This window comes from Drosophila tropicalis, unplaced genomic scaffold, assembly GCF_018151085.1.
Source record: "Drosophila tropicalis isolate 14030-0801.00 unplaced genomic scaffold, ASM1815108v1 contig_878, whole genome shotgun sequence".
In the NCBI taxonomy this organism is placed as follows: Eukaryota; Metazoa; Arthropoda; class Insecta; order Diptera; family Drosophilidae; genus Drosophila; species Drosophila tropicalis.
In genome coordinates, this window is record NW_027173374.1 from 10,128,608 (window position 1) to 10,151,405 (window position 22,798).

General features: G+C 37.7%; 1 protein-coding gene across 6 annotated transcripts; it reads right to left on the reverse strand.

Moving 5' to 3' along the window:
* Positions 1 to 657: 657 nt before the first annotated feature.
* On the reverse strand, positions 658 to 22,545 carry sim (single-minded). Of its 6 annotated transcripts, none has more exons than XM_068301095.1 (9): positions 16,311 to 16,566; positions 5,913 to 6,045; positions 5,644 to 5,838; positions 4,105 to 4,274; positions 3,686 to 3,787; positions 3,338 to 3,529; positions 3,080 to 3,279; positions 2,168 to 2,274; positions 658 to 2,078 (listed from the first exon to the last, which is right to left on the reverse strand). In XM_068301095.1, the coding sequence occupies exons 2-9, from the start codon at positions 5,962 to 5,964 to the stop codon at positions 850 to 852; spliced, it is 2,247 nt and encodes a 748-aa protein (XP_068157196.1). In that variant the 5' UTR covers positions 5,965 to 6,045; positions 16,311 to 16,566; the 3' UTR covers positions 658 to 849. The 6 variants fall into 6 exon arrangements, with proteins under 6 accessions (XP_068157196.1, XP_068157195.1, XP_068157199.1 ...); XM_068301094.1 differs by having other exon boundaries at positions 5,913 to 6,054; XM_068301098.1 differs by having other exon boundaries at positions 3,338 to 3,505; positions 5,913 to 6,054; positions 16,311 to 16,563.
* Positions 22,546 to 22,798: the final 253 nt, after the last annotated feature.

The following is a 22,798-nucleotide window of genomic DNA, read 5'->3' on the forward strand; positions in this document are numbered from 1 at the left end:
TTGCTTAGAGGGCGGATATTTTACTGTTAAATTAACAGCACGCGGTTTGGCGGAAAATTCAAAATACAAATGGATTACAGCTTACAAAAGAAAAACTATTAACTTCAAATAAATTAGTTCATTTAGTTTTTTTTTTTGGTTTATTGTTCACCCACATAATAATTTGTTTATGCAAATTAGAAAATTATAATTAATTTTACATTTACAATTATTTACTTGACTTATGAAGATCATCGTATTCTCGATTTTTTGCAATAGTGAGCGGGGATCTTGCAATATTTACAAAAAATTATTGCATATTTTATATGTACATAAACATAAGTATATATATATATAGTCATGTATATATATTTATATATATATCGCGTGGTTATTAATAGTCTATAAGTACATGTATGTATTTTTATTTATACGTTAAATTATGTGCAATTATATATTAAGTTAGTACTGATTTCTTTGTTTTGTATGAACATTTTATAGCCTATGACTTATAAGTAAAATTTGTATTTTTTGCATTTGTTAACAACGAATTTTCCATTTGCGTCATGGGCGATCGAAAGCCAAGAAATAAGATGAAAGTTTAATAAATAAGAATTAGTGTTAACCAGTAATAGATTTTGCGCTTTTTGTGGTATATTCTGGTATACATTTTTTAGATTTTGCTTAGGTTTTTTGTGATTTTGTGTGGCTCAGCCACATATTACAATTGGGAACTGTGAACTCAGAGAGCGGACGCATAATATATGAATCATACAATATTTGATAAACTCGATAGATCGATAACATTGCAACAACAATTTGTTTGAATTGAGTTTTAGAAACAACAAGAACAACAACATGCAGCCGCTGCTAATGCACAAAATCGTTGGGTATATAATGTTGCGGCTCCACAATGACGCTAGTGTAATGCGGTGTGGCAGCAACAGCAGCAGCTGCCGCAGCAGCATTTACACTCTTAAAGCTCTCTGCGAAATCGCTGACAACTCGTTGCTGCTGCTGCTGTTGTTGTTGTTGCTGCTGTGGTTGCTGCTGATGCCCGGCAACTTGTTGCTGATGGGGCAATGCATATTGCTGTTGATGTTGATATTGCAAATGTTGCTGCTCCAAGAGATGTTGCTGCTGGTGTTGTTGCTGCTGTTGCGAACTGTTGTCCGAGAAATAGCTCATCTCGAAATTGTGACTAAGATCGCTGTAGGTTGTCTGCGACGGCGATGTGCCATTCACTATCGATGCATTGCCCGTGGACAATTGACGCTCACTCTCCGAACTGCTCGAACAACTATTCGAGTTGGCCGAAAATGGACGTATCATCGATGTGGCCATATCCACTGTGGAGTCATAATCATAGTAATAATGATTATTGTTATTGTTGTAATAAAGTGAGCCCGTTGTGGTATCCGGATATTGCATTTCTGTAGAGTAAACACCGGATGATGAAGCAGAGGCAGTGGAACCACCCCCCGCACTGGAGGCTGTTCCACCGCCTACACTGCTACTTGAACTGACCACCAAATCGTTTAATGGCGGATAAAGCTGTGTATAGCTGAGGTTATCGTGTTCCATGCTGGCTCCCTGCCGCTGCTGTTGTTGTTGCTGCTGCTGCTGCTGCAACTGTTGATGATGCCACACGCCATTGTTGTTCGTATTATTGGCATTTGCCGGCACCGGAGTCACTGCATTCGGCGGGTGAGGCTGCTGCACTCCTAACGGTGGCAATTCTGGCTCAAAATATGGATCCAATTTGGGGCTGGCACTCAATGCCAAACTAACCGGCGTACTGGGAGCTGGCTGACCAACCGATGATACTCCCGCACAGGATGCTGCTGCCGCTGCCGCCGCCGCTGCTGCCTGGGCTGCCGGTGAGATGGGTTCACGTTTCACCACACCAGTCTGAATCTCATTCAGCACCAAGTCTTTAACCTCTCGTTCGCTAAGCACATAGTTAACACTCACAATGAAGACTTCCCGCGAGGATCGGGAATTGTGCACCAATGTGGCATAGGATTGCACCCAAACCCAGCCGCCACCTTTGGTAAGGAAGCGATAGTATTTGGTGGTAACTTGTCCTTTGTACAGCACTAAACAGAGAAAGAGAAAGAGAGAGGGGGAGAAGTGTTAGTAGAGCTTAAACATGCACAAGGTCGGCTTTTGGTTGTTGTTTTCTTACGGATTTGATGGGAGCAGCGCATGGCCATTATATCGGCGGCATGGATATACTGATACAGTGTCTTCTCGATAAGGTCCTGTGGCTCGTACCCGGTTAGCTGCGATACGCTGCAAGTAAATAAACAAATTGACGGTTCAAGTTTCGCTTATTTACACAAGAAATTTAGCATTGGTGTATTTTTTTGGGCTGGTTTACATTTCCGTCAACTCGAATTCAATTATGTAGAAAAAACATATGAACAAAACGGCCCAAAAAGGGTGGTTAGGTTGCCTGATATCCTGCCACATTTGGGGTTGTTTCGACGGCACCACAAAAAAGGGGGCAAGAATGAGATGACAATACGATGTCGTCGTTGCTGTCGTTGTCGCGTCGTGGCAACATCATGAGGGTAATTGAGTGACAATAATGTCAGACAAAGTGGGCTGGTTTGCTGGTTTTGATGGGCTGGGAGGCACTTACACTTACTATACATAGCAATGCCGCCGGCCCCCCTTTTTCTCATACACAGACACAAAAGCAAAATCATGGGCTCAAGAGGGAAATGATTTGTTTTCCTTTCTTTTCTTTTCTGTTCGGTTCTGTTATGTTCCTTCCATTGTATTTTCTTTGTTTTTTATCAGTCTTGGCCAAAATCATGTTTTTTTTTTTGGGGAGGGAAAGTTACAGAATACGATTTTTTAACATTTTTCCGAGAGAAAGAGAGAGTGTGAAAGAAAAGAGCCAGTTTAAATATTTGTTTAGTTTTGAATGTACAGACAAGAAAATGTACGAAAATTCAAGTAGATAATTAAAAGGCATTTGATATTATGAAACCCTCTTACAATAGTGTCCACTTGTCACATAACTAAGACTGAGGTTCCAATATTCCCAATTGAACGGATTCAAACTTTGTTTATATTTCTAGTTACTTACCGTGCATCGAAAAATATCAATTTCATATCCAATTTGGCTCGAAACATGAACATATTTTGATGGAGTTTTATTTCCGTAATGGCAGATGAGGGCAGCGAGTGACCGACAGCTACAAGACCAAGATTTTGTATTAAACTACCTTGGCCATCGCCGCAGTCGGGATAGATGCGAGCCTTCAGATAGCCAGAGCAATGTATCACCTGAAATAACATAAATATGAATTAACAAGAAACTAGTTTAGGAGAAACTAAAACTCACCTTAAAACCAGAAGTGGTTAGACCAGCATTTCGCTTGGCCAACACACACTTCATGCGCAGGAAGAAGGTCTTCTCGATTTCAATGGTGTGAGAGCCACGATCATGGCCATAGGTTGTCGGATGCTGTACACCATTCGGACTGCCAATGGGCGTGTGTGTTTGAGCGAGCTGTAGGGAGTTGATAAAGGCAGCCTGAGGCGTGAGTATAAAATGTTGAGGTAATAGATAGACAAGGAAATCGAAATCGAGATCGAGCGAGCAAGAGTGAGAAATATAGAGAAAAAGAGGGAGACATTTGAGCAAATGGTATGCCAAAGTCGTCAGAGTTGTTAATGAACTTCTACTCACTGGATGCTGGTGCATATGCGGATGCAGCGACAATATGGCGTTCATCTCATCCTGATCATAACTGTGTATATACTCGAATATGGAGTTGCCTGTCAGTTCCACCTGCAATAGACCGTAACCAAATTAGAATCAAAGTGCCAATTAGTGTTCCCAGGCAATGCAAATTTCAACCATTTGCCTTTTGATGCAAGAACACCCCAAACCACTTCATCGTGGCCAACCCGACAACCACTTCTACACCATCTTAACTTGCAAATGCAAGTGGCCCGCCCGGACACAAAAGGACATCGTCAGAGTTGTCGACAATTTATGCGCATAAATCAGGAAAAATTGAGAGGAGAGACATAGAGACAGATACATGGATTCAAAAGGCGAGCAGGAGGAGGAGGAGGAGGGAGAACAGAAAGTTGTGTACCCACCTGACTAAGACCCAAGTGCACGGAGGCTGTCTCTGAGATGTACATGATTTTGCCATCGGGTGCCACCACAAAGATGAAGCCGTCCAGCGTTTGCAGTAAATGTGAGCCCAACTCTTTGATGGTTGCGCCTCGCTGCATGGCCGGTGAAGAGCCCCAGGCTTCGCCCAGTCCTGCAAATGAAAGAAAAGTCAAGAGAATATATGAAAAATATATGAAAATCCAGTCAGTTGAACTTTTAACAACTTAAATATTTAATCCTTAATGTCTGCTAGTTTTAAGTTTCATTCGATTATTTTTGGCAAAAGTTTTCGCTTCCCTTTAAAAAACTTCTTCGCAATCGAAATGAAATCAGTTTCCAGTCAATATTTCTTAATTCGCAAAGTTCTCACAGTCTCTCAGTGGCAGTTCATAGGCGTCTTTATAGTCCGTCAAGCTATCAACTAAACAAGCACACAATGGCATCCCGATGAGTTGATCAGAGAGACCCACAAAGAACAGCAAAAAAAGAGAATAGGAAAGAAAAACCCACAAGACACGACACACGCCCTACTTGCTGCCACGGGTGACGTCTAAATATTATTCCCAATTAAAGTCATCAGCACTGTAGGTGGCCCATTCACAGCCCGATTCAGTCCAGCACCAGCCATTGTCCCACACCAAATCTGTTTCATGTATTGTTGTTGCTTCCTATTCCTTGTATGTACATACATATATTTCCTTGGCTTTCCTTGTTGTTGCTGCTGCTGCTGCTGCTGTTGTTGTTTGTTGCCTATTATTAAAATAATTATTTCAATAAAGCCAGCAAAAAGAAAAGCACAAAAACGCCTGCCACAATGAAACGACACCAGGACCAAGAGCAGGACGAGTTCAGTGCAACCCCCATTGTCAGCAGAAAATCTCAGCACACACCAACACCAACACCCACACCCACAGTCACTCTCACGCCCACACCCCCCCGGACAACCACCCACTGACAACCCACTTCCAGTTTGAGTTCTCTCGCTGCTCTCGTTGCTTTTTGAGTGAAACAACAGCCAACAGCCATTGTGTGTATTGCCATCACCGTCTCCAATCCAGCCCAGAGAACACACCCATCCCATTTATCCCTCCTGCCCCCGTTGAACTCGACAGTTTGTGCCTCTCCTGTTTATTGTCTGCCTCTTGTTGAGTGGTTTTCCCTGATTGTCGTGACAAACATATGCTTTAAAGTCGAATGTCCTCTCTCACTGTCTCTCGGCTTTTAAAGCTTATTCTTTAAATGGTGGAAAATAAAAGGGAACAAAGGACATGGTACATATATACATATGTTTGTATCCTGCTGAGATGGAGACGCGAACGTCAGTTCATAATGAGTGTGCTGGTCGCGTGGCTGTCAAACATTCCACATCATTTGACATAGCCGCAAGAGACCAAACTGTAATTCACACGATTTGCTCCAAAAAGATGAAGAGCCAAACGAACAAATTGAACGACAATAACAAGGACGACGACTAGGACGACGGCGACAATTAATCTAGAGGAAAAACTGTATAAACTTACCATCGGGAAACACTTGGCGCATTTTCAAATACGATGTGGTCAATCGTATAACTGAGGCCTTATCCAATTGGGATGTAATTGCCGCTGGCAATGGCAATAATTTGGCCAATTCGCAGAATTCTGTATTTTCCTTTTCACGTCGCGTGCGTGCAGCATTTTTGCTTTTCTCCTTCATGGCACACGTTTTGGCAATATCTGTAATATAAAGATGCAGGATCCAAACATTAGCAACAAACTCTTCGGACAAAACTTAAAAACAAATCACAAACCGTGCAATCTGCTTTCATAGCAATCCTTGCGCACTTTGCGTTGGTTCGTCATATTTATTTTAGGTTTTTTTCTATTTTCTTCTAATTTCTATTTCCAATTTTGAGTCATTTGCCGACGATCACCTGTCTGCAACTGAGCTCTCTTCGTAAGGGCAAAGCAGTTTTAACAAGTTTTTCAACTACCTGATCTCAATGTTGAGAAAAAGGTAACTCAACCTGCCATTGGCCAGAAAGAGAAAATTTACCTGCCAAAGGACCAATTGACTTTTTGCAATCTTACAATAAGTGATACCTATTGATCTTTCATGGCAACCGGAAAGGATGCCTGTCTGTGTGTGTGTGTGTGTGTACTGGCTAATTCTTTTCAACTCAACAGGTTGACTTTGTTAACCGCAGGACTCTGACTTTTTTGTACATACATATGTATGTATAATGGGCAAATCAATGACCTAGCTGCAGACATAGAATATACATACATAGAGACCAACACAAGTATATACATAGATATACATACATATATATGCATATCATGCCAGGATAATCCTGTGCCATCATTTCATTGATAAAATAGTTTCGAACGTGATTTTGGCGATGTTTTGCCAAAAATCTATGCCATGGCCTCCTGCTGACTTTTATTTTTGTTGTTTTTTGTGTTGCATTTTTGGCCATTTACCTAGATTGGCAGTCAAAGAATTTTTGCACGTAATTACAAGTTTATTGACATAGGTCACGTAGTCCTCAGTACAAAGTATCTATATAAGAAGTTCTTTTGCTTTTTGCCTAATGAATGAATGAATGATTGGATTTATATAAACCACCATTAAATGCATCCGATACTAAATTGGGACATTTGTCCGAAAGTTTACAGAGCAAACGAAAGAAGGAAATGCCGAACCATATATGTATGTATGTATGTGTGTACATATCCGCCACGCTCACGAGGTACACACTCACAGGAGCAACAGATTTGCTAAATGATCATAATCCTAAAGAGCATTGTCGCTAATCCGCTACTCAAATGTGACAACATGCGCGTCTGAAGTGCCGGCACCGAGGTCGTTTGCCCATTGTTGCAACGTAACACACAAAGCAACAAAAACTATGGGCAGACCGGCGCGACTTTTGCCGTCACTGTAACTTTGACTTTTGAGGCGGACTCCTTTGCTGCGTGGTCGCGGATATTACAAAAATGTTACAAGGCAGATACATTACAGGATTGTCCGAAGGAGGGTCGATAATACAAGGAGTTATGGCATTTATGTCCTGTGTGCACATCAAAGAGATGGAAGTGAGGGTAACTAATGATAGTTTATTAGCACTAAGTGGGTCAAAATGAATCAGGCTCAGCATATTGACTCTAATTTTATGCATATGTATATACTATATATCAATATATGTATTTGTTACCATTATGAAGTCCTGAATGTGTTTCGAATTTCCAATATTTCTATGGAAGTTTGTTTCACTTTTCTAATGAGGTGAAGACGAAGAAGAAACTCTTAACTGGAACTCTCTAAAAATATATATTCGACCTGGTTTCGATTAACTTTTTTAACTCTTTACATTCTTTCCTGTCAAAATGAGAAAACTTCCTACTCTAAGGACCATATTTATGATGATTTTAAAACTTAAATTCCCCTAAAATGATCGATTTTACCATCCCTGAAACATGTAAAAATCACCTACTTGAGTTTAAGGAAATATATATTGGTGAGAAAATATATGCACATATTTTCCAAAGTTTTTTTTGCATTTCAAATGACGTTAAGTAAACTCACTCTCCTAGCCATGAGTTATTTCCGTTTGTCTGTAAAAGCAAATTCATTATCGTATTCCGGGAAAGAATATTAAAGAGAATAGATTTAAGCAACTCATGCTCGAACTCACTTAACTTGACCTTAATCTTGCCAAAGGCAAACACCGAAATAAAACCAATAAAATAAAAGTTTTGAAAATAAGCAAACAAATTCACATCGAACTTGAACTAGAAAATTAATGTAGAAAAGTCGAGAATTGATTGACAGAGATAGACATAGAGAGAGACAGAGACTGAAAAAGGACAGGTAAATTGGTTCTCAAAGAGAAGATTCCCACGCAGTCCAAGAAGAAGTTGGGAAGAAATTGTGAAGCCATAAAGCAATTAACGAACATAGTGTCAATGCCTTTCGCCTAACAACTCTGCTAATGTGGGTGTTGCGGCTGCGGCGCTGCTCTGCAGGACCTGCGCTTCCGCATCCGCATATATCCACAGGTATAGAGACCTAGTCATCGTCTAGTCAAATATGCTAAAAACCCGCTGACCAGTTCTCAGTTCTCACGCTAGAACGGGGAAATTCCGGGACGATTCCAATTGATAACCACCCAACCAACATGTGTAGCTTGTTGGCCAGGAATTTCGCTTGTGTCGAGCGTGCAAAGTGTGAGAAAGTTGCAGAGATTCCCACACACAACCCAACGAAATATCCTGATGCTGTGGGTGCCAGTCGGTGTGTTGGTCCTGTCGGTGCTATCAGGTGAATCTGTACATACATGGTGTATGGAAAACTCAACATACGTTTTAAATGTGCGTAACATATGCCATTGTAATATGGCCAGGACATACGATAAGGCAACACTGAACGCTGAGCAGAAATGTTTGCTTCAGTGCTTCGTTGTTCTCAGTTCCCTGGTCCTTCTCCTGCTCTTCATGCTCAAAAAACACAAAAGGGAAAAATTCAACAAATTACGCTTCTCCGCCCTGAAGTTTTGTTTTTGCTCGTGGCTCACTCGGTTCTTGTTTTTTCAACGCACATGAAGTTTTATCTTGAAACAACAGCCAACGGTGGATGAGAATGGGCCAGCAGCTCGAGCTGGAGCAGGAGCAACCCCCGCGAATGGGTCGCAAAAATTTTAATGCTCAGCTCGCGCTTAATTTTCGGATTATAACCCGTAAAGCAAACAACAGCACAATGTCCTTAGCCCTGAGTCAGTGGCACCCATTGCCACTGAACATTAACCCAATTTCAATATGCTTTTTGATTTGTTTGCCCGGCACTTTAACATTATCAAACAAAACTTTATGCATGAACCCCAACGGGGGTGAGGCTTTGTGTGTGTGTGTGTGTAAGGGTGTTGGGTGTGTACGCTTTTAATTGCCAGCAATAACAACTAACGACGGTCATAACAACAACAACGACAACAACAAGGCGTTTGCCATTGTTTTCTGGTCGCCCAAATCCGCTAATTGCTAGCAGTTGTCATTGTTTTTGTTGTTCTTGTGACATTTTTTGGTCGAAGGCATTTATAAGCTCCCCAAATGTATGCAAAGAATTGCCTATTGATTATCATAATGGTAGTTTATGCTCCTAAAATTATAACCATTTGGCAGTATCAAAAGTTTGTAGCTTTTCCTAATTGAATTTATGGCTAAATAAAATTTTATATTACATACGACTGGATATTCAAATTGTAATGTCCTTCAGAGATCGAAAATAAACACCTTGAATCCAGAGACTTAGAAAAATACATATGTCTGTGTTAAAAAGGATCAAAAGACAACAATTTGTAATACTTATGAGTAATCAAAGATATTGATTTTCCAGGATACCCAAAACTAAATAACGTTAATCCTTTAAATTTCCAAAAATTAGAATCATGTCCTTTCAATTCACATAAATTTTAGGCAAAACAGACTCAGTTTTCCTTCTTTTTTTTGCATTCCCAAAATGATTATATTTTAAATTGTTTGATATGTACCCAGATATATTTTTTTAATCCCTCAACAAAGTCGCAAAAATATGCAAATTGGAATGAATTTTCAGACTGACTGCCCACAAATTGTGAATTAAAGCAAATACAAGTATATGCTCAATGTATTTGCTAAATATTAACTCCACAAATTATTCACAACTATAAATCATGAAACTAAGAATAAAAACCAGAAAAAGGCAAATACAAATCTCTCCTTTAGCCAAATGGCAAATAGAGATCAATTTTCAAAGTGCCAATGAAGTGAAAGCAAATAGACAGAGGGAGACGGAGAGATGGAGAAAGAGAGAGAGAAAAGCAAAGCAAAACTAACCAAACTGTTATAAACAAATACCAATCGAGCGACCAATAATCATCGTAATCATAATGAACCAACGTCATAATCATTATTTCCATTACAATATTTTCAAAAATAATTATGCATATATTTTATTTGTATTTGTTAAACAAACATACAAGCTCCCGGTTCGATTCAGTTCGTTACGTTTCACATGGAGCACAGGGGGGACAAGAGGCATAAGAAAGGCGGTGGCGGAGGAGGAGAGGAGCAGGAGGACAAATACAAACACAAACACATAGACACTCACAGAGAGAAGGAGCGCAAATACGCAAAGCGATGAGGCGTTGAAAATGCGAAAGTAAACTTTCAAATGAAATAAAAATAATAATAAAATAACAACTACAACAATGCCAGCAGCAACAAACAACAGCAGCAACAACAACACCAGCAGCAGCAGCAGCAGCATCGAGAGCGGGCCAACTATAAATACGGAAAATCTCGAAAATATCACGTAAAATCGATCAACAATACAAACTTGCAACCAAATGGCCGTTGGGCCGCATTGAAAACTCACCAAGACCCAACACCAATATGGAAAAAAATAAAGAGAACGCTGTCCAGCCCCTCTATGACCGGCAAATCAAACAAGTCAAGCAACAATGGGCAACAAGCAAGGGTCAAATCGATAACCATAATTTTATACCATTTGGCAGAGGCACAGTCTGACCTCACCTACGCACTCATATGGAATACATATGTATGGACGTATGTAGAAACACCTCTTTATTATCACTTCCAGTCGAAAAAGTTCGAGTACAATGGACTTGAACCTGGTCACTGGTAAACAGAGCCAATGTCAGTCCAAAATACCGTGTCTCATTGTTGTTGTTGTTGTTGCTGGTGGTGGCCAGTTGTCAGTGTACGTGATGTTCACTATAAATTTGAATTTGATTTTGAATTTGCTCTAAAACGGCAGCAGGCAACCCGGAGACCAACAAAACGGGAACACCTTCATGATGGACACTGAGCAAATAAACACGTGGAAACACAGGTAAATAGTCGAGAGACAGGCTGCAACATCAAATACTAAGTAAATATGCAACACAGTAGTAGATAAGTAAATACATATGTACATTCTGACAAATATAAAATATATTGAATAATACATAGAAAAGACTATAAAGAAACTTTATTCAATTCGAGGACATTGCCTAATCCATCTAGACTAAATAAAACTTCCAACTGACTTTAAGTGGCAAGTATTTAACTGATTCGAAAAATTACTCTCAAAACTGTTAATAAATATTCGAGACTAGAATAGACCTTTAAAAAGGATAACAATATTATAGATAGAAATATTTGATAATTTAGCTGCTGTTATTAAATATTAATAATGATTTAAAATAAACTAAAAAACTGATTACTTGTAATATCATATTTCTTTATCATTTTTGCCAAACTATCAATGTCATTTGACATATGAAAGTCAATCTGTTACGTAGTCAAATTACATTTTATGATAGTGTCGTATAGTAAAAAAAGTGCAGCAGCTAAAGACAACAATAACAACACAAATAAGAACAACAACAAAGGCAGCAGCAGCAGCAGCGGCAGCAACAACAACTGCAACAATAGCAAAATGCAACAACCTCACCGCCTCAACGGTTGCTTGGGCGTTGAAAAAAAATCAATACAAAGTCACGTTTAAGAGAAAATCACGTTTCATTAGATACCTATGTCATATGTATATACCTTACACTCACACACACACATATATAGACACACTTTTATTCTCACACACACACACAACCTTAGCAGAGAACGCATTTAAATTCCATTGTTGCTACAATTTCATTTTATGTAAGCGAAAACTACAAATTCTGAATAACCCAAAAAAAAAAAAAAGAAACTAAATTTATATCTACGTCATTGAATTATTCTCGAAACTCAAATGCAATGAAAAGGCGGCCATTTTTAATGACTGTATATAGACTTGTCTATATGTATGCCTATACATATACAACTTTAGCTCTTCCCCCAAAATGCTCGCTTACCTTGAAATTTACGACAGTTTTCACTTTAGTATCAAGGTTGATATTCTGTATCTGAAAATAGAAGCAGCCGCTCTTGCGGTGTCCCTGGCTTAGGTTCTTTTTCGAAGGGGAGGAATGGTTTGGACAAATCAGGACACAGATTTATTTATAGTTTTCCCTCTTTTCAAAGTTATTGTATACATCCCGCTAAGCCTCTTTAATACCAACCTATTATATGGTTTTCCCTCCATGCTAAGTGTTGACAATTTAAAGATATTTGAGCCTCAGTTTTAAGGAGTTTATGATGTGTGATCAATAATAAAATTCGAGTATAAAGGCTGTAGAATTTAAAAGGCACCATGAAAATTGTATATTCTTAATCTTTATCAAGTATCTTTGAATATCTCAACGATTATTTAGGTAGTTTGGAGTTCAGATGTAAATAAGTTGCTAAACAACATTTTTAAATATTGCCTCAAGGATATTCAAGAAATTTATAAGTTATATAAAAATAGATTTTCTAGTTTATTTGATTAAATAAAACATATTTTTATTTGAAAACATCTGACATTTGTTTTAACACCTATAACATAACATTTTAAAGTTAAAATAAAGATTTTTCCAAACTCTAATTATTATTTCCCTATTTTTTATTTTAATTTTCATTCTAAGCATCGTTTTAGAGTCTTCTCCTATCTTGTAAATCAAATGTTTGTTACATTATAACATAAATTAGGATATCTGAAAAAATATTTTACAATATTACGTATACGCAGGTTGAATGCATGCATTTTAGACTCTAACCTAGCAAAAATTTATATGTTTTAGACTAAAAGTATTTTGATTAAAAATTTAAACACATTTTGCCCCCTGCCAAATGACGTTATGCATTTCCCAAATTGTAGAAAAAAAAATAAATAAATAAGAAATTCCTAACTAAAATTTTGCATACTGAAAATTCTCGCACTATCAAAGTCGACGTGTTCGTTTGAACAGGGCAACAAAATTACAGCATTAAGCGGATTTCCTCACTAGAAGTCAAACACGCACACACTAACAAAAAAGATAAACATATGAACACATACACACACACAAACACACACTCAGACAGCAACAAAGACAAGCAAACAGCCCCCAGACAAATCTCAGCCCCCGTTTTATAGGTAGATTCATCAAAAAATTTACGAGACAAAAGAATTTAAAAACATCAAATCCTAGACCAGACCTGAAATACACACAAATATTACATATGCATACAAGAGCACAGGAAACACACTCACACACGCACACACTAACATGAAGGGATGCCAGCAAAGTAAAAAGAAAATGGTGTCTCCGTTCAGGTAGCATTAGAAAGATTGTCAGCACGGAGAAGCACTGTGGTTCAAAGGCATGTATAACCTAAACGCAAATGCAAAAACAATTACCAACTGGCTTATCCTTTTTTGAATTCAATTATACTTCAATACTTTCAAAACAATCTTTTAAGATTTTAAAATTTTAGTTTTTGAGTCATTCTTCACAATGTTTTCTTGTCTAAAATTTAATTTCAAGCTTTTAAATGCTTCAGCTGGAGTATAGGGAATAGTTGTCAGGACTCTAAGGATCGTCATAAACTATAAAATGATTTAAGTCTCGATTACAAGCAAACGGAGCCTAAAATCAGAGACTTTGCTTGCTCAGAAGTTCCCCCCGTTAATGAATACTTAAATGTAGACAGTTCCAATGTGGAAATAGATATCAATTTAGTATAATTTGAAGATGATTTCCACTTTCTTTCAGTATTTCGTGTCACAGTGCCCGCTGTCATGGTTCATTCACCGACCATTGCAATACGGCTGCGCTGCTCCAGCTTCAGCTGTTGTTGTTGTTGTTGTTCAGTGTAAAGGCAAGAAAGGAAAAAAAATTAAAAAGAGGGAAAACTGGTTCCCAAATACAACCACACAAATACACACACACACACACACACACACACATCCAAAGGCCACCCTCTGGCAAAACAACAACAATGAGAGCAAGCGAGAGCGGGAGACGAAACGGAGAGAGAGCGAGTGTGCAGAGTATTACACAAATACAAGTGCGCAGGCAACAACATTTTCTCATTGGCTGTCTCGGCGCGCTTAAATCGCCTCACACAAACACGCACACACACACACACACACACAAATATACAAAGCCAAAACGCGCGGCCTGGAACGGCAAACTGGAACTGCTGTCAGTTGTTTGTATAAGTGTGTGTGTGTGTGTATTTGTATCGCGCCTGTCTACCGCCGCTCCGCCCACACACACAGTCGTATAATTGTTTTATACGTGTGTGTGTGTTCATATCGGTGTGCTTGTCTGGCAACGCCTTAATAATTGTTATTTGAGTTTCATTTTGTATTTTGTATGCGTGTGTGTGTGTGTGTGTGAGCCTTTTACACTCCATTAGCGAGTTATTCAGCTTTCTCTTTCAGCCCTTTAACGGTCTGGCAATGATGTTTTTTCAATTTTTATCGCCCCTTTTCCACTCACTCATAACCACTCACACCCACACCCACATCCACACACATCGCACCCACACAGAGAAAGAAAAACCTCTTCCGTTTGTCAAAATTCAATGTCAGAGCTCTGTAGATTTTTTGTGTGAATGTATTTACATTCGACGCCATTTTTGTTATACGAAATGCAAATCCTTAACAAACCATTAAAAATTTTTATTTACATTTTTATGAGCATCAAATTCTTCGTTTTTATTTTCTACCCCATTTAATGCATTTCTTGTGTTGTGTGTTTTTTTGTTGTATTTTCTTTACGTTAACCAAATGGGTTAATAAATACAAACAACAACTTCAAACAAAAGTAAAAACGTATCCATTTGAAAGTTATCTACAGGAAATCAGTAAATATTTACATATGTACATACATATATGTATATCCTTGACAAAATATATTAAACCTAATAGACATTTTTATGGTTTCAATTAAAAAAGTCTTGAGTTTTTATACCCAGAATTATGGTTAGACGGCAATTCATTTAGCTTGATAAGAATAAAGGCCAAACAAGGCAGTCTAAATAGTTCAAAAATATATGAATATATGTGAACATATGAGAGTAATACTTAATAATAATGAGAGTAATAATTAGATCAAGGACATTTTCTTTCTCTCAAAAAGCTCCGAAAACAAGAATTTTGTATTTCTATAATATTTAATATATTCAAAGGCATAGAGCCAGACTTGAAAAGTCTTTTTATACTTTAGAAGATTCAAGGACATACATATATGTATACATACATATGTATATAAGGAGTTCCATACTTATCATGAAACTTTAAAAGGTGCTAAACCCAAAAATAATGCAAAATGTCATATCCTTTCAATTGGTTTATCTATTAAATACTTATCCAGATCCATTAACATTTCTTGGCTACTTTCAAGAGATTTTATCTTTGATTGCTCTTAAAAATGTTCATAAAACTTTTTTCTTTTTGTATTTAAATGATTATTTTTTTCAAACTTAAAGGTTTCAATTGAGTTTAAAAGTCATTAAGTTGTGTTAAATAAATTCTAAATTATGCTTGGTGAAACATCAATGAAATTAGTTAAAATTTAGATATTTTCACATTCATTAATTCTTTTTTAGGCCGAAACCTAAAAAGTATATTAAAAATCAAATATTTTCTTTTACTAAATTTCACATTTTTAATTAATAGATAAGAAAGTCACTTTTCTTTAATTAAGTTGCTTTATATTCACATTTTGATTGAAATTGTTTTTTGTATTTAATCGAGAGATCTGCCCAATTGTAATATTCATTTGAAAAGAACACTTAAAAATGTTTGTCACATATTTTACAAGCTGTTTTCCATTTAAATATTTAAAGTTGATTTGTCATTTGGTACATTTTACAAATGAAAATGTAATTTAATATTTTTCCGGCACAATTCAAGAAAAAAAATTAATAAAATTCACTTTGTCACAAGAACAGCAAGAACACTAACACTAACACAAAATCAACGACCACAAAACGTGGCCGTTAGACCAATCTTCCCCTCCTAGCATCTCCCACTCCATACTCCATACTGCAAACTGGATGGTTGGATATTCCTACTCCTGCTCCTCTGGTGCTGCTGCTGTCGGGGCAGACAAAACAAATCATTTTGGGGGCTACCGTATGCAAACAGCAACGAAACAAAAAAAAAAAAAAAAAAACAACCAAAACCAAAAACGAAAACGAAAACCAAGAATCCCGAGACATTGTAAAAACAAACATAGACTGGACAGACTGCAATGCAGCTGCAAGTAGCCTTGGCTACTGGATAAATTTCTTGTTCACTGACGTCGATTAATGATTACTTTTTGGATCCATCTCATAAGCAAGTTGTGGTTGTTGTTGTTTTTGGTGTGGATATTGTTGTTGCTGGATGCTGCATCGAAGATGAAAAGTTGCAATTACGTCCGCGAGAAATCGTAAATTATGCCCACATAAAACGCGACAACTTCTGCGCTTGATCGGTCACTGGTTGCACTGGTCGCGCCGTCACCGACTCGGTTCTAAAGCTGACCGCAACTAAATCGCTGTCAACAGCTCCCAGCTCCCAACTCAGGGCTCTGGCTCTGGCACTGGGCTCGTTGCTCTGCTTTAGTTCGGCTTTGTTTTACTTTTAATTTGATTGGCTTGAGCTGGAAGGGGGTATCGTAGCTGCTGCTGCTGCTGTTGATAGTGTTGCTGCTGGTCGCTGGTTGTTGCTGTTGGTGCTTCTGCTTCTACTGCTGCTACTGCTGGTTGCCTACGTTTCCAATGTCGCCTTCGTTGCGGACAATGTCATATGTGTTGATGCCAGCCGGCCATGACTTTTGCAACGTTGGCATAAAATTGCATTTGCATTTCACCGAATTGGCCGCTTTCTTTTGACTTTCTTCGCGGACCATGCTGACCCAAGCAGAAGTAGAAGGCGACCCCGCTAATAGTTGACCCCTGATTCAGAGCTAAAACTCTTTATATAAGTTATATGTAACTTTTATGTATATAAATAACAATGCTTAGATCAGCAATTTTTTCACAATTGTTTGTCTATATACTCTCACTCAAAGAGTAACAAAGTTTGGATACACATTTTGATAACTTATGATTATAAAGAGGATCCTATCAAGGAATCTGAGGGTACATATATGTTCTGATTTCTAATCAAATTGGATTGAACTCCTTTATTCTTATATAAAGGGCTTCAATACATGATCTGTATTATACATCTCAAATTCAAAACTCGAATACTATATAGTTACAGTGACGTATCTAACTCATAATTTTGTGGGGCTAATCGGGTTAACAGCGGGGAATAGTTCAGCAACAGATTTTCCCTCATTTCCCTCCTAACATCCTTATTTCTGTCATATATCTAAATTGAGTCTGTGTCTGAGTCTGAGTGGACATTGGGCTGGCAAGGGTATTCCCAGTGCGTTGCAACTATAATTAAATTTAACACATGGGTTTTAGTTGACTTTTTAGGCAGTTGGCACACTTTGGACAACCGTTTTACGCGATTCATTCATTCATCGATCGGACTTATGGCCGATCACGCTTTTGGCATCTTTTGTCACTTGCCTCAGTTGTGATGGTGTTGTTGTTGGTGTTGTTGTTGGTGGGGCACGTGTTGTCGATATGTTATAATAATATCGCCTCTTATTCACCAGCTGGCTTTGGCTCTGTGTCTCTTACAATGTTTTTGGCTTGTCTTTTGTTTTTCTTTTAATTTTTTATTATTTTGGAGCTCTCTTGCTCTTGTTTTGCCATTTGTTTTTGTTTGTATTTCATTCTTTTTCGTTTCATTTTGTCGATGAGCTAATCGCATATGACGTTCATATTTTCTTGCACGCGCTGCAGAAATGTTGCCCCTCAGCTGTGCATTGGTTGTAGTTGTTGTTGCTGTTGTTGTTGTAATTTCTGGCTCTCCATACTAGATGCAATTGCTGTTGTTCTTGTAATCATTGTATAACGTGCAAAAATTTAAAATATTCTTTTTTATATGTATGAATGTATGTATATATACCCAACAAACAGATTACGTTTTATGGCATTATCTGCATTATAAGGTGTGAATCACACAACTTGGCGCCATTCGTTGAATGACTGCAAGAGATAATACCATCCATCCCAAAAGATAAAATAATATGTTTCTATATAATTTTCAATTCGGTTTAGATAACCGAGAGTTTCATACCTACTAGAATTTCGCTGCTGATTATTAAATTATTTTTGGGCCATTGACGATTTTAAACAGTTGAGGCAAGTTGAGTTTAATGTTTTATATTGTCATTAACTTTTAATATAGGTGATCACTCTGATTACATAGTATTCTTTCAATTGTTAACCTGACTAACGAATTTTTTAATCAGAAATCATTAAGAAACCACTGAGAAAAGGCTTCTAAGTCATTTTTGGCCTCTAACAGACCAAGTATGAATTTACCAAATGGCCAAAATCTGGTTTACATAATATAAGGGTATCGCTAGAATCATCAGTGGAAATCTTGCCTAAGATACCATTTTTTCAAGATAAAGGAGCTGGCTCTTTCAATGGATATAATAACTATTTCGATCAAAAAAAGAATTCGAAAATGATTCCTATATAATCAGAAATTTAATAAAATAATCAAAGGCTATTAAGAAAACCCTCTACAATTCGTTTTAATATGAGATTTTTGTTGTTTTCTTTATTGAACGTGACTGGAAGCCAATTTGCAATGTATTATTTAAAATATTTTCTAATCCAAGTAAATTGTTTTATAAGAAATTCTTTAGTTTTTAAAAGGGATTGAAAATTCTTGAAATTTTCTCCAAATATTCAGGTGAAATTCCAGCAAGGAGGAAGTGAATTTGGATAACCAGCAGATTTCGTTGGCTCTTTTCTGTACATTCTTTTTAATTACATGGCAAGGTTTGGAATGGAAACTTCTTTACATGGCCAACTTTCCCATGCATCTACTTACATATTGTAAAAATCAAGATTTCTGATATCTAAGACAGGCATCTAAGGACATTCGATCATAAAATATGCACACATCATATTGGACACAAAGAATCCCATATTTTCCACACAAAAATCTTGAACCCTTTTTCTTGACAATAAAAAAAAAGAACTTACAAGTTCTAAACGCCAAAGATACAGATACAAGAATATGAAACGTGCATGCGGGCATTGCTATCCGATAGCAGAATGCCAGGACGAGCAGGACGAAAGCGAAGCACACACACACATACACACACATCACAGCAGAGCACACAAAGGATAACCACAGTCAGGAGCGGTTTGTGTTATTGCTCATTTTTTCGAAACATAGTTGCTGCTTGTTGTTGAGATCGAACAAATTCGATATTGGAGATTTGAACGGGGTACGTGATCCAAACAATGGGCAGAGGACCAGCCAAGGACAAACTGAGAGAGCAAAACAAATTTAGACCATAACAAACTTCTCTGAATGTGTGCCACACGGTGAGTCGGTGACGTGTGCAAAAGGAGTCGTGCTAACGCATAAATTAACTCATAAATAAATAGTTGTTAAAATAAAATATACATATATAAAAATTAAGTAAGAAGTGTGCATTGAATGTTGGTTTATTAATAGTTGAAGTATTAGGTGCTCCAGCTGCATTTCATGCTTGACTGACCCTTGGCTCCTCTTGCCTGCCTCTCAATTTACACGGAAGCTGATGTTTTTTTTTTTGTGTTCCACAACCGGAAAAACCTCTCTGATGGTGATCCGGAGCTCAAACTCCTCTCTCTGAGTAAACCAATTGGATTTGTGGCAGACATAGTGGCGGCAATAACCTGGGGTTACTTAAAGGAGGCACATCTAGAAGAGATGGGGATGGAGAGTGAGACGGCTGTGCGGCTCAATTACATTGGCGATTGAGCATGAAATTGTGATGCCTGATTTGATTTCACGTGACAAGGCGACACAGATACACACACACACACATGCCCATGGATACACACACACACACTTGCATAGAGTGTCTACTCCCTATAACCCCTTTCAATCCTACTACAACATCCTCTTGTGGCTCGTCTCGTGGCTCGTTTTCAAATTGGACACAGCCGCTAATTTGCTTGGCTCGCGACACCTTCGTTGTCGTCATGGTCACTTCTTTTCGCTGGCCCAACGCAATGCCTTCTCAACTATATGAATATATGTACATATATACATATATATTTGTATATCCAAAGCCCAACATTTGTTTTGCCTTGGGTCGGCACTCTCTTTTTGCCTTCCTGGAAGTATTATAGTAAATTTCTCGCATATCTTCAACATCGTCGCGTTTGTTGTCGCTTTTTGGTTTCCCCCGTCTCCTTACTCGCCGGATTATTAGTTATTATTATTATTTTTTTTCTGTTCAGTTTTGCTTTTCTTGACGTTGTCATAAATGCAAATTAGCTATGCGCAATTTGCATATTCTACATTAAACTTGGCTTATTTCCATGGCAGGTATACATACATATATGCCACTCAAATGGATATTGCCTTTTTCACACACTTTAAACCTGCTGAAAAGCAGACGTTTTGGACTCTTATTGTTACTCCCACAACTTTCTCCTATTCAAATACTCGTCCAAATATGAGGCAAGGACATAGGACAAATAATTTTGGATATATGCATAACTAATCATCTAAAGTTCATAAATCATTATTTAACTTTATTTTGGCTTGAACATTAATTCATTTCCAAGCTTTGGTCTGGTTTCATTTAGAGTCCATATTATTCGAAAATGTTGCCAAAAGTATCAGAACCCTGGATCGCAGTAAGGATCTCAGTCAGGGATCTTCAATTTGTTAAAATCAATACGGCATATAGGAAGTTTTTGAAAACATTATGAAATCACAATGGAAATTTTTGTTTTCTTTTTGTCATTGGGGGAATTTGATATTCAAAAATCTTGTGAAAGTCTTAAAATGCAGAGAAATCAGCGTTAAAAGTTTATTTTAAAACTTATTTTAACCTTTGATGAATGTATATGTATATGTAAATGAATTAAAAAGCTACATAGTTTTTTAAGAAAAGGATTCGAAACTGAAATTATGAGTTCTATATCTATATCTAATATACTTTGAGTTTAAATCCAAGAAACTTGAAAAAGGCTTTTAGTTTAAGAACAAGGAAATTCAAATCATTACATTTTGTAACCTTTGAATATCTGAAATTTAAGATTCAAATTTGAAAGTAAAGAAGTTCTCAATTGATATATATTGACATACATATCTTTGTAATTTGTGATCAACTTGTTGAAAGTGATATTGTCATTATATCAATTTTAAAAGGGCTTTCTTCTCCGAGAACTGGAATTTCAATATTTTTATGGGATGATTCCTTTCTAAAAAATACTCTCTGCCTGATGACCAGAGCTACAGGATCTCATGATGGTCTGTGGTCTGATGTTTCTTTTAAGTGCAATTCGATTTGCTGCTTTTCCCTTTTTTTCATTAATATTAAATGTTTGTTGGTTGCTTCTCGTACGTATTTGGTTTTGGTTTGTTTTTTAATATTTGCATTTGGCAGTCGGGCGTTACAGTTTATGGGTTTTTTTCGGGGTTAGGGTAATGCTTTTTATTTTGTTTTATTGTTGTTGCCTTTTTATTATTGTTGCTAAACAATAATTTCTGATTCTTCATCGTTTACGGCACAAAAGCAGGCCGTTGTTGCCTGGTTTGCTGAAGAGTCGTATTACAGAATGGGGACTCCAAGCGGAGAATGAGAATAAGAGACTGAGCCCTGAGGACCGTGAACCGAGAACGTTGACTGTGATGGGGACGATGACGGTGACATGGCCTCGATGACGTTGACGATTCTTTGGGTTTCGGATTCTTTGTTTTGCCATACACATGTTTTTCAAATGCTTTTTTCAGCGCCTACAACTATTCGCATTGAATTTCATACTTGTTCTTTGTTTATTGTTCATTTAAGTTGGTTTCTTGTTATTTTGGTTTTGTGACCACTGCAAGTGTAGCCAGTTTTGGTGGTAGTTCGACGGATGGGTGCAAGGGTTCGTGACTCATCAGTCATCAGAAGGGATCTCTTGGTTTATTAGCATATTATTCCTCACCTTTTGCAGCTATCCGTTTTGCCGCTGGTATTTTTGTAAAATGGCCGCCGTCGATAATCCACTGAGTCAAAGCTCTACCACTTCCGGTGAGCTTCGGATCCGAGCAACAAAATTATAAACAACCGACCAAAAGAATGTTAATTATTGTTAGCACATTTTCATTTTTTTTTTTTTTTTACATTTAGTTTCTTTTGTTTCTTTTTCTTGCCAACAATTTGTTGCAATCGGAATGCGTTGTGGCCAAGTGAGTTTTATGGGAAAAGCTTTTTTAAATGAGGCCTCCTTTTTTAGAATTTTGTACTGTATTGTTTTACTTTTCAGAGCACTTAAACAATGGTTAACATATTTTGTTAATTTAAATTGTTATTGATATTTAGAAAAAGGCAAAAATCACCGCACGACAATTAAAAGACTGAGTAGGAGACGAGACAGAGACGGAGACGCCGATAATGATATGGATGTGTGGACGCGCAGCTGAACTAGCGAGCAGGCGGCGAACGAATGAGTGACTACGACAAAAACTCAAATGGACCCGAGTCTGAAACAGAGACTTGGACGGAGCTGCAGTAACTGCTGGGGATAGCGAGCAACGGGCAGAGAGCAGCAGCAGCAGCCGCAGCGCAGGCAGTGAGATTGTGAGGCAGAGGCCGCCAAGTGGTGTGTGGAGGCACAACGAGTGCGCACACGCACACACACACACACACACACAGACACACACATAAAACTCACACTTTGGTAAGGGGAA

Excerpts from the sequence above, each read along its gene's own strand:
- sim (XM_068301095.1), bottom strand. The coding sequence starts at position 5,964 with ATGACGAACCAACGCAAAGTGCGCAAGGATTGCTATGAAAGCAGATTG. Across the intron at positions 5,839-5,912 it reads CTATGAAAGCAGATTGCACG|ATATTGCCAAAACGTGTGCC; the intron begins GTTTGTGATTTG and ends TTTATATTACAG. Across the intron at positions 3,280-3,337 it reads TAACCACTTCTGGTTTTAAG|GTGATACATTGCTCTGGCTA; the intron begins GTGAGTTTTAGT and ends ATGTTATTTCAG.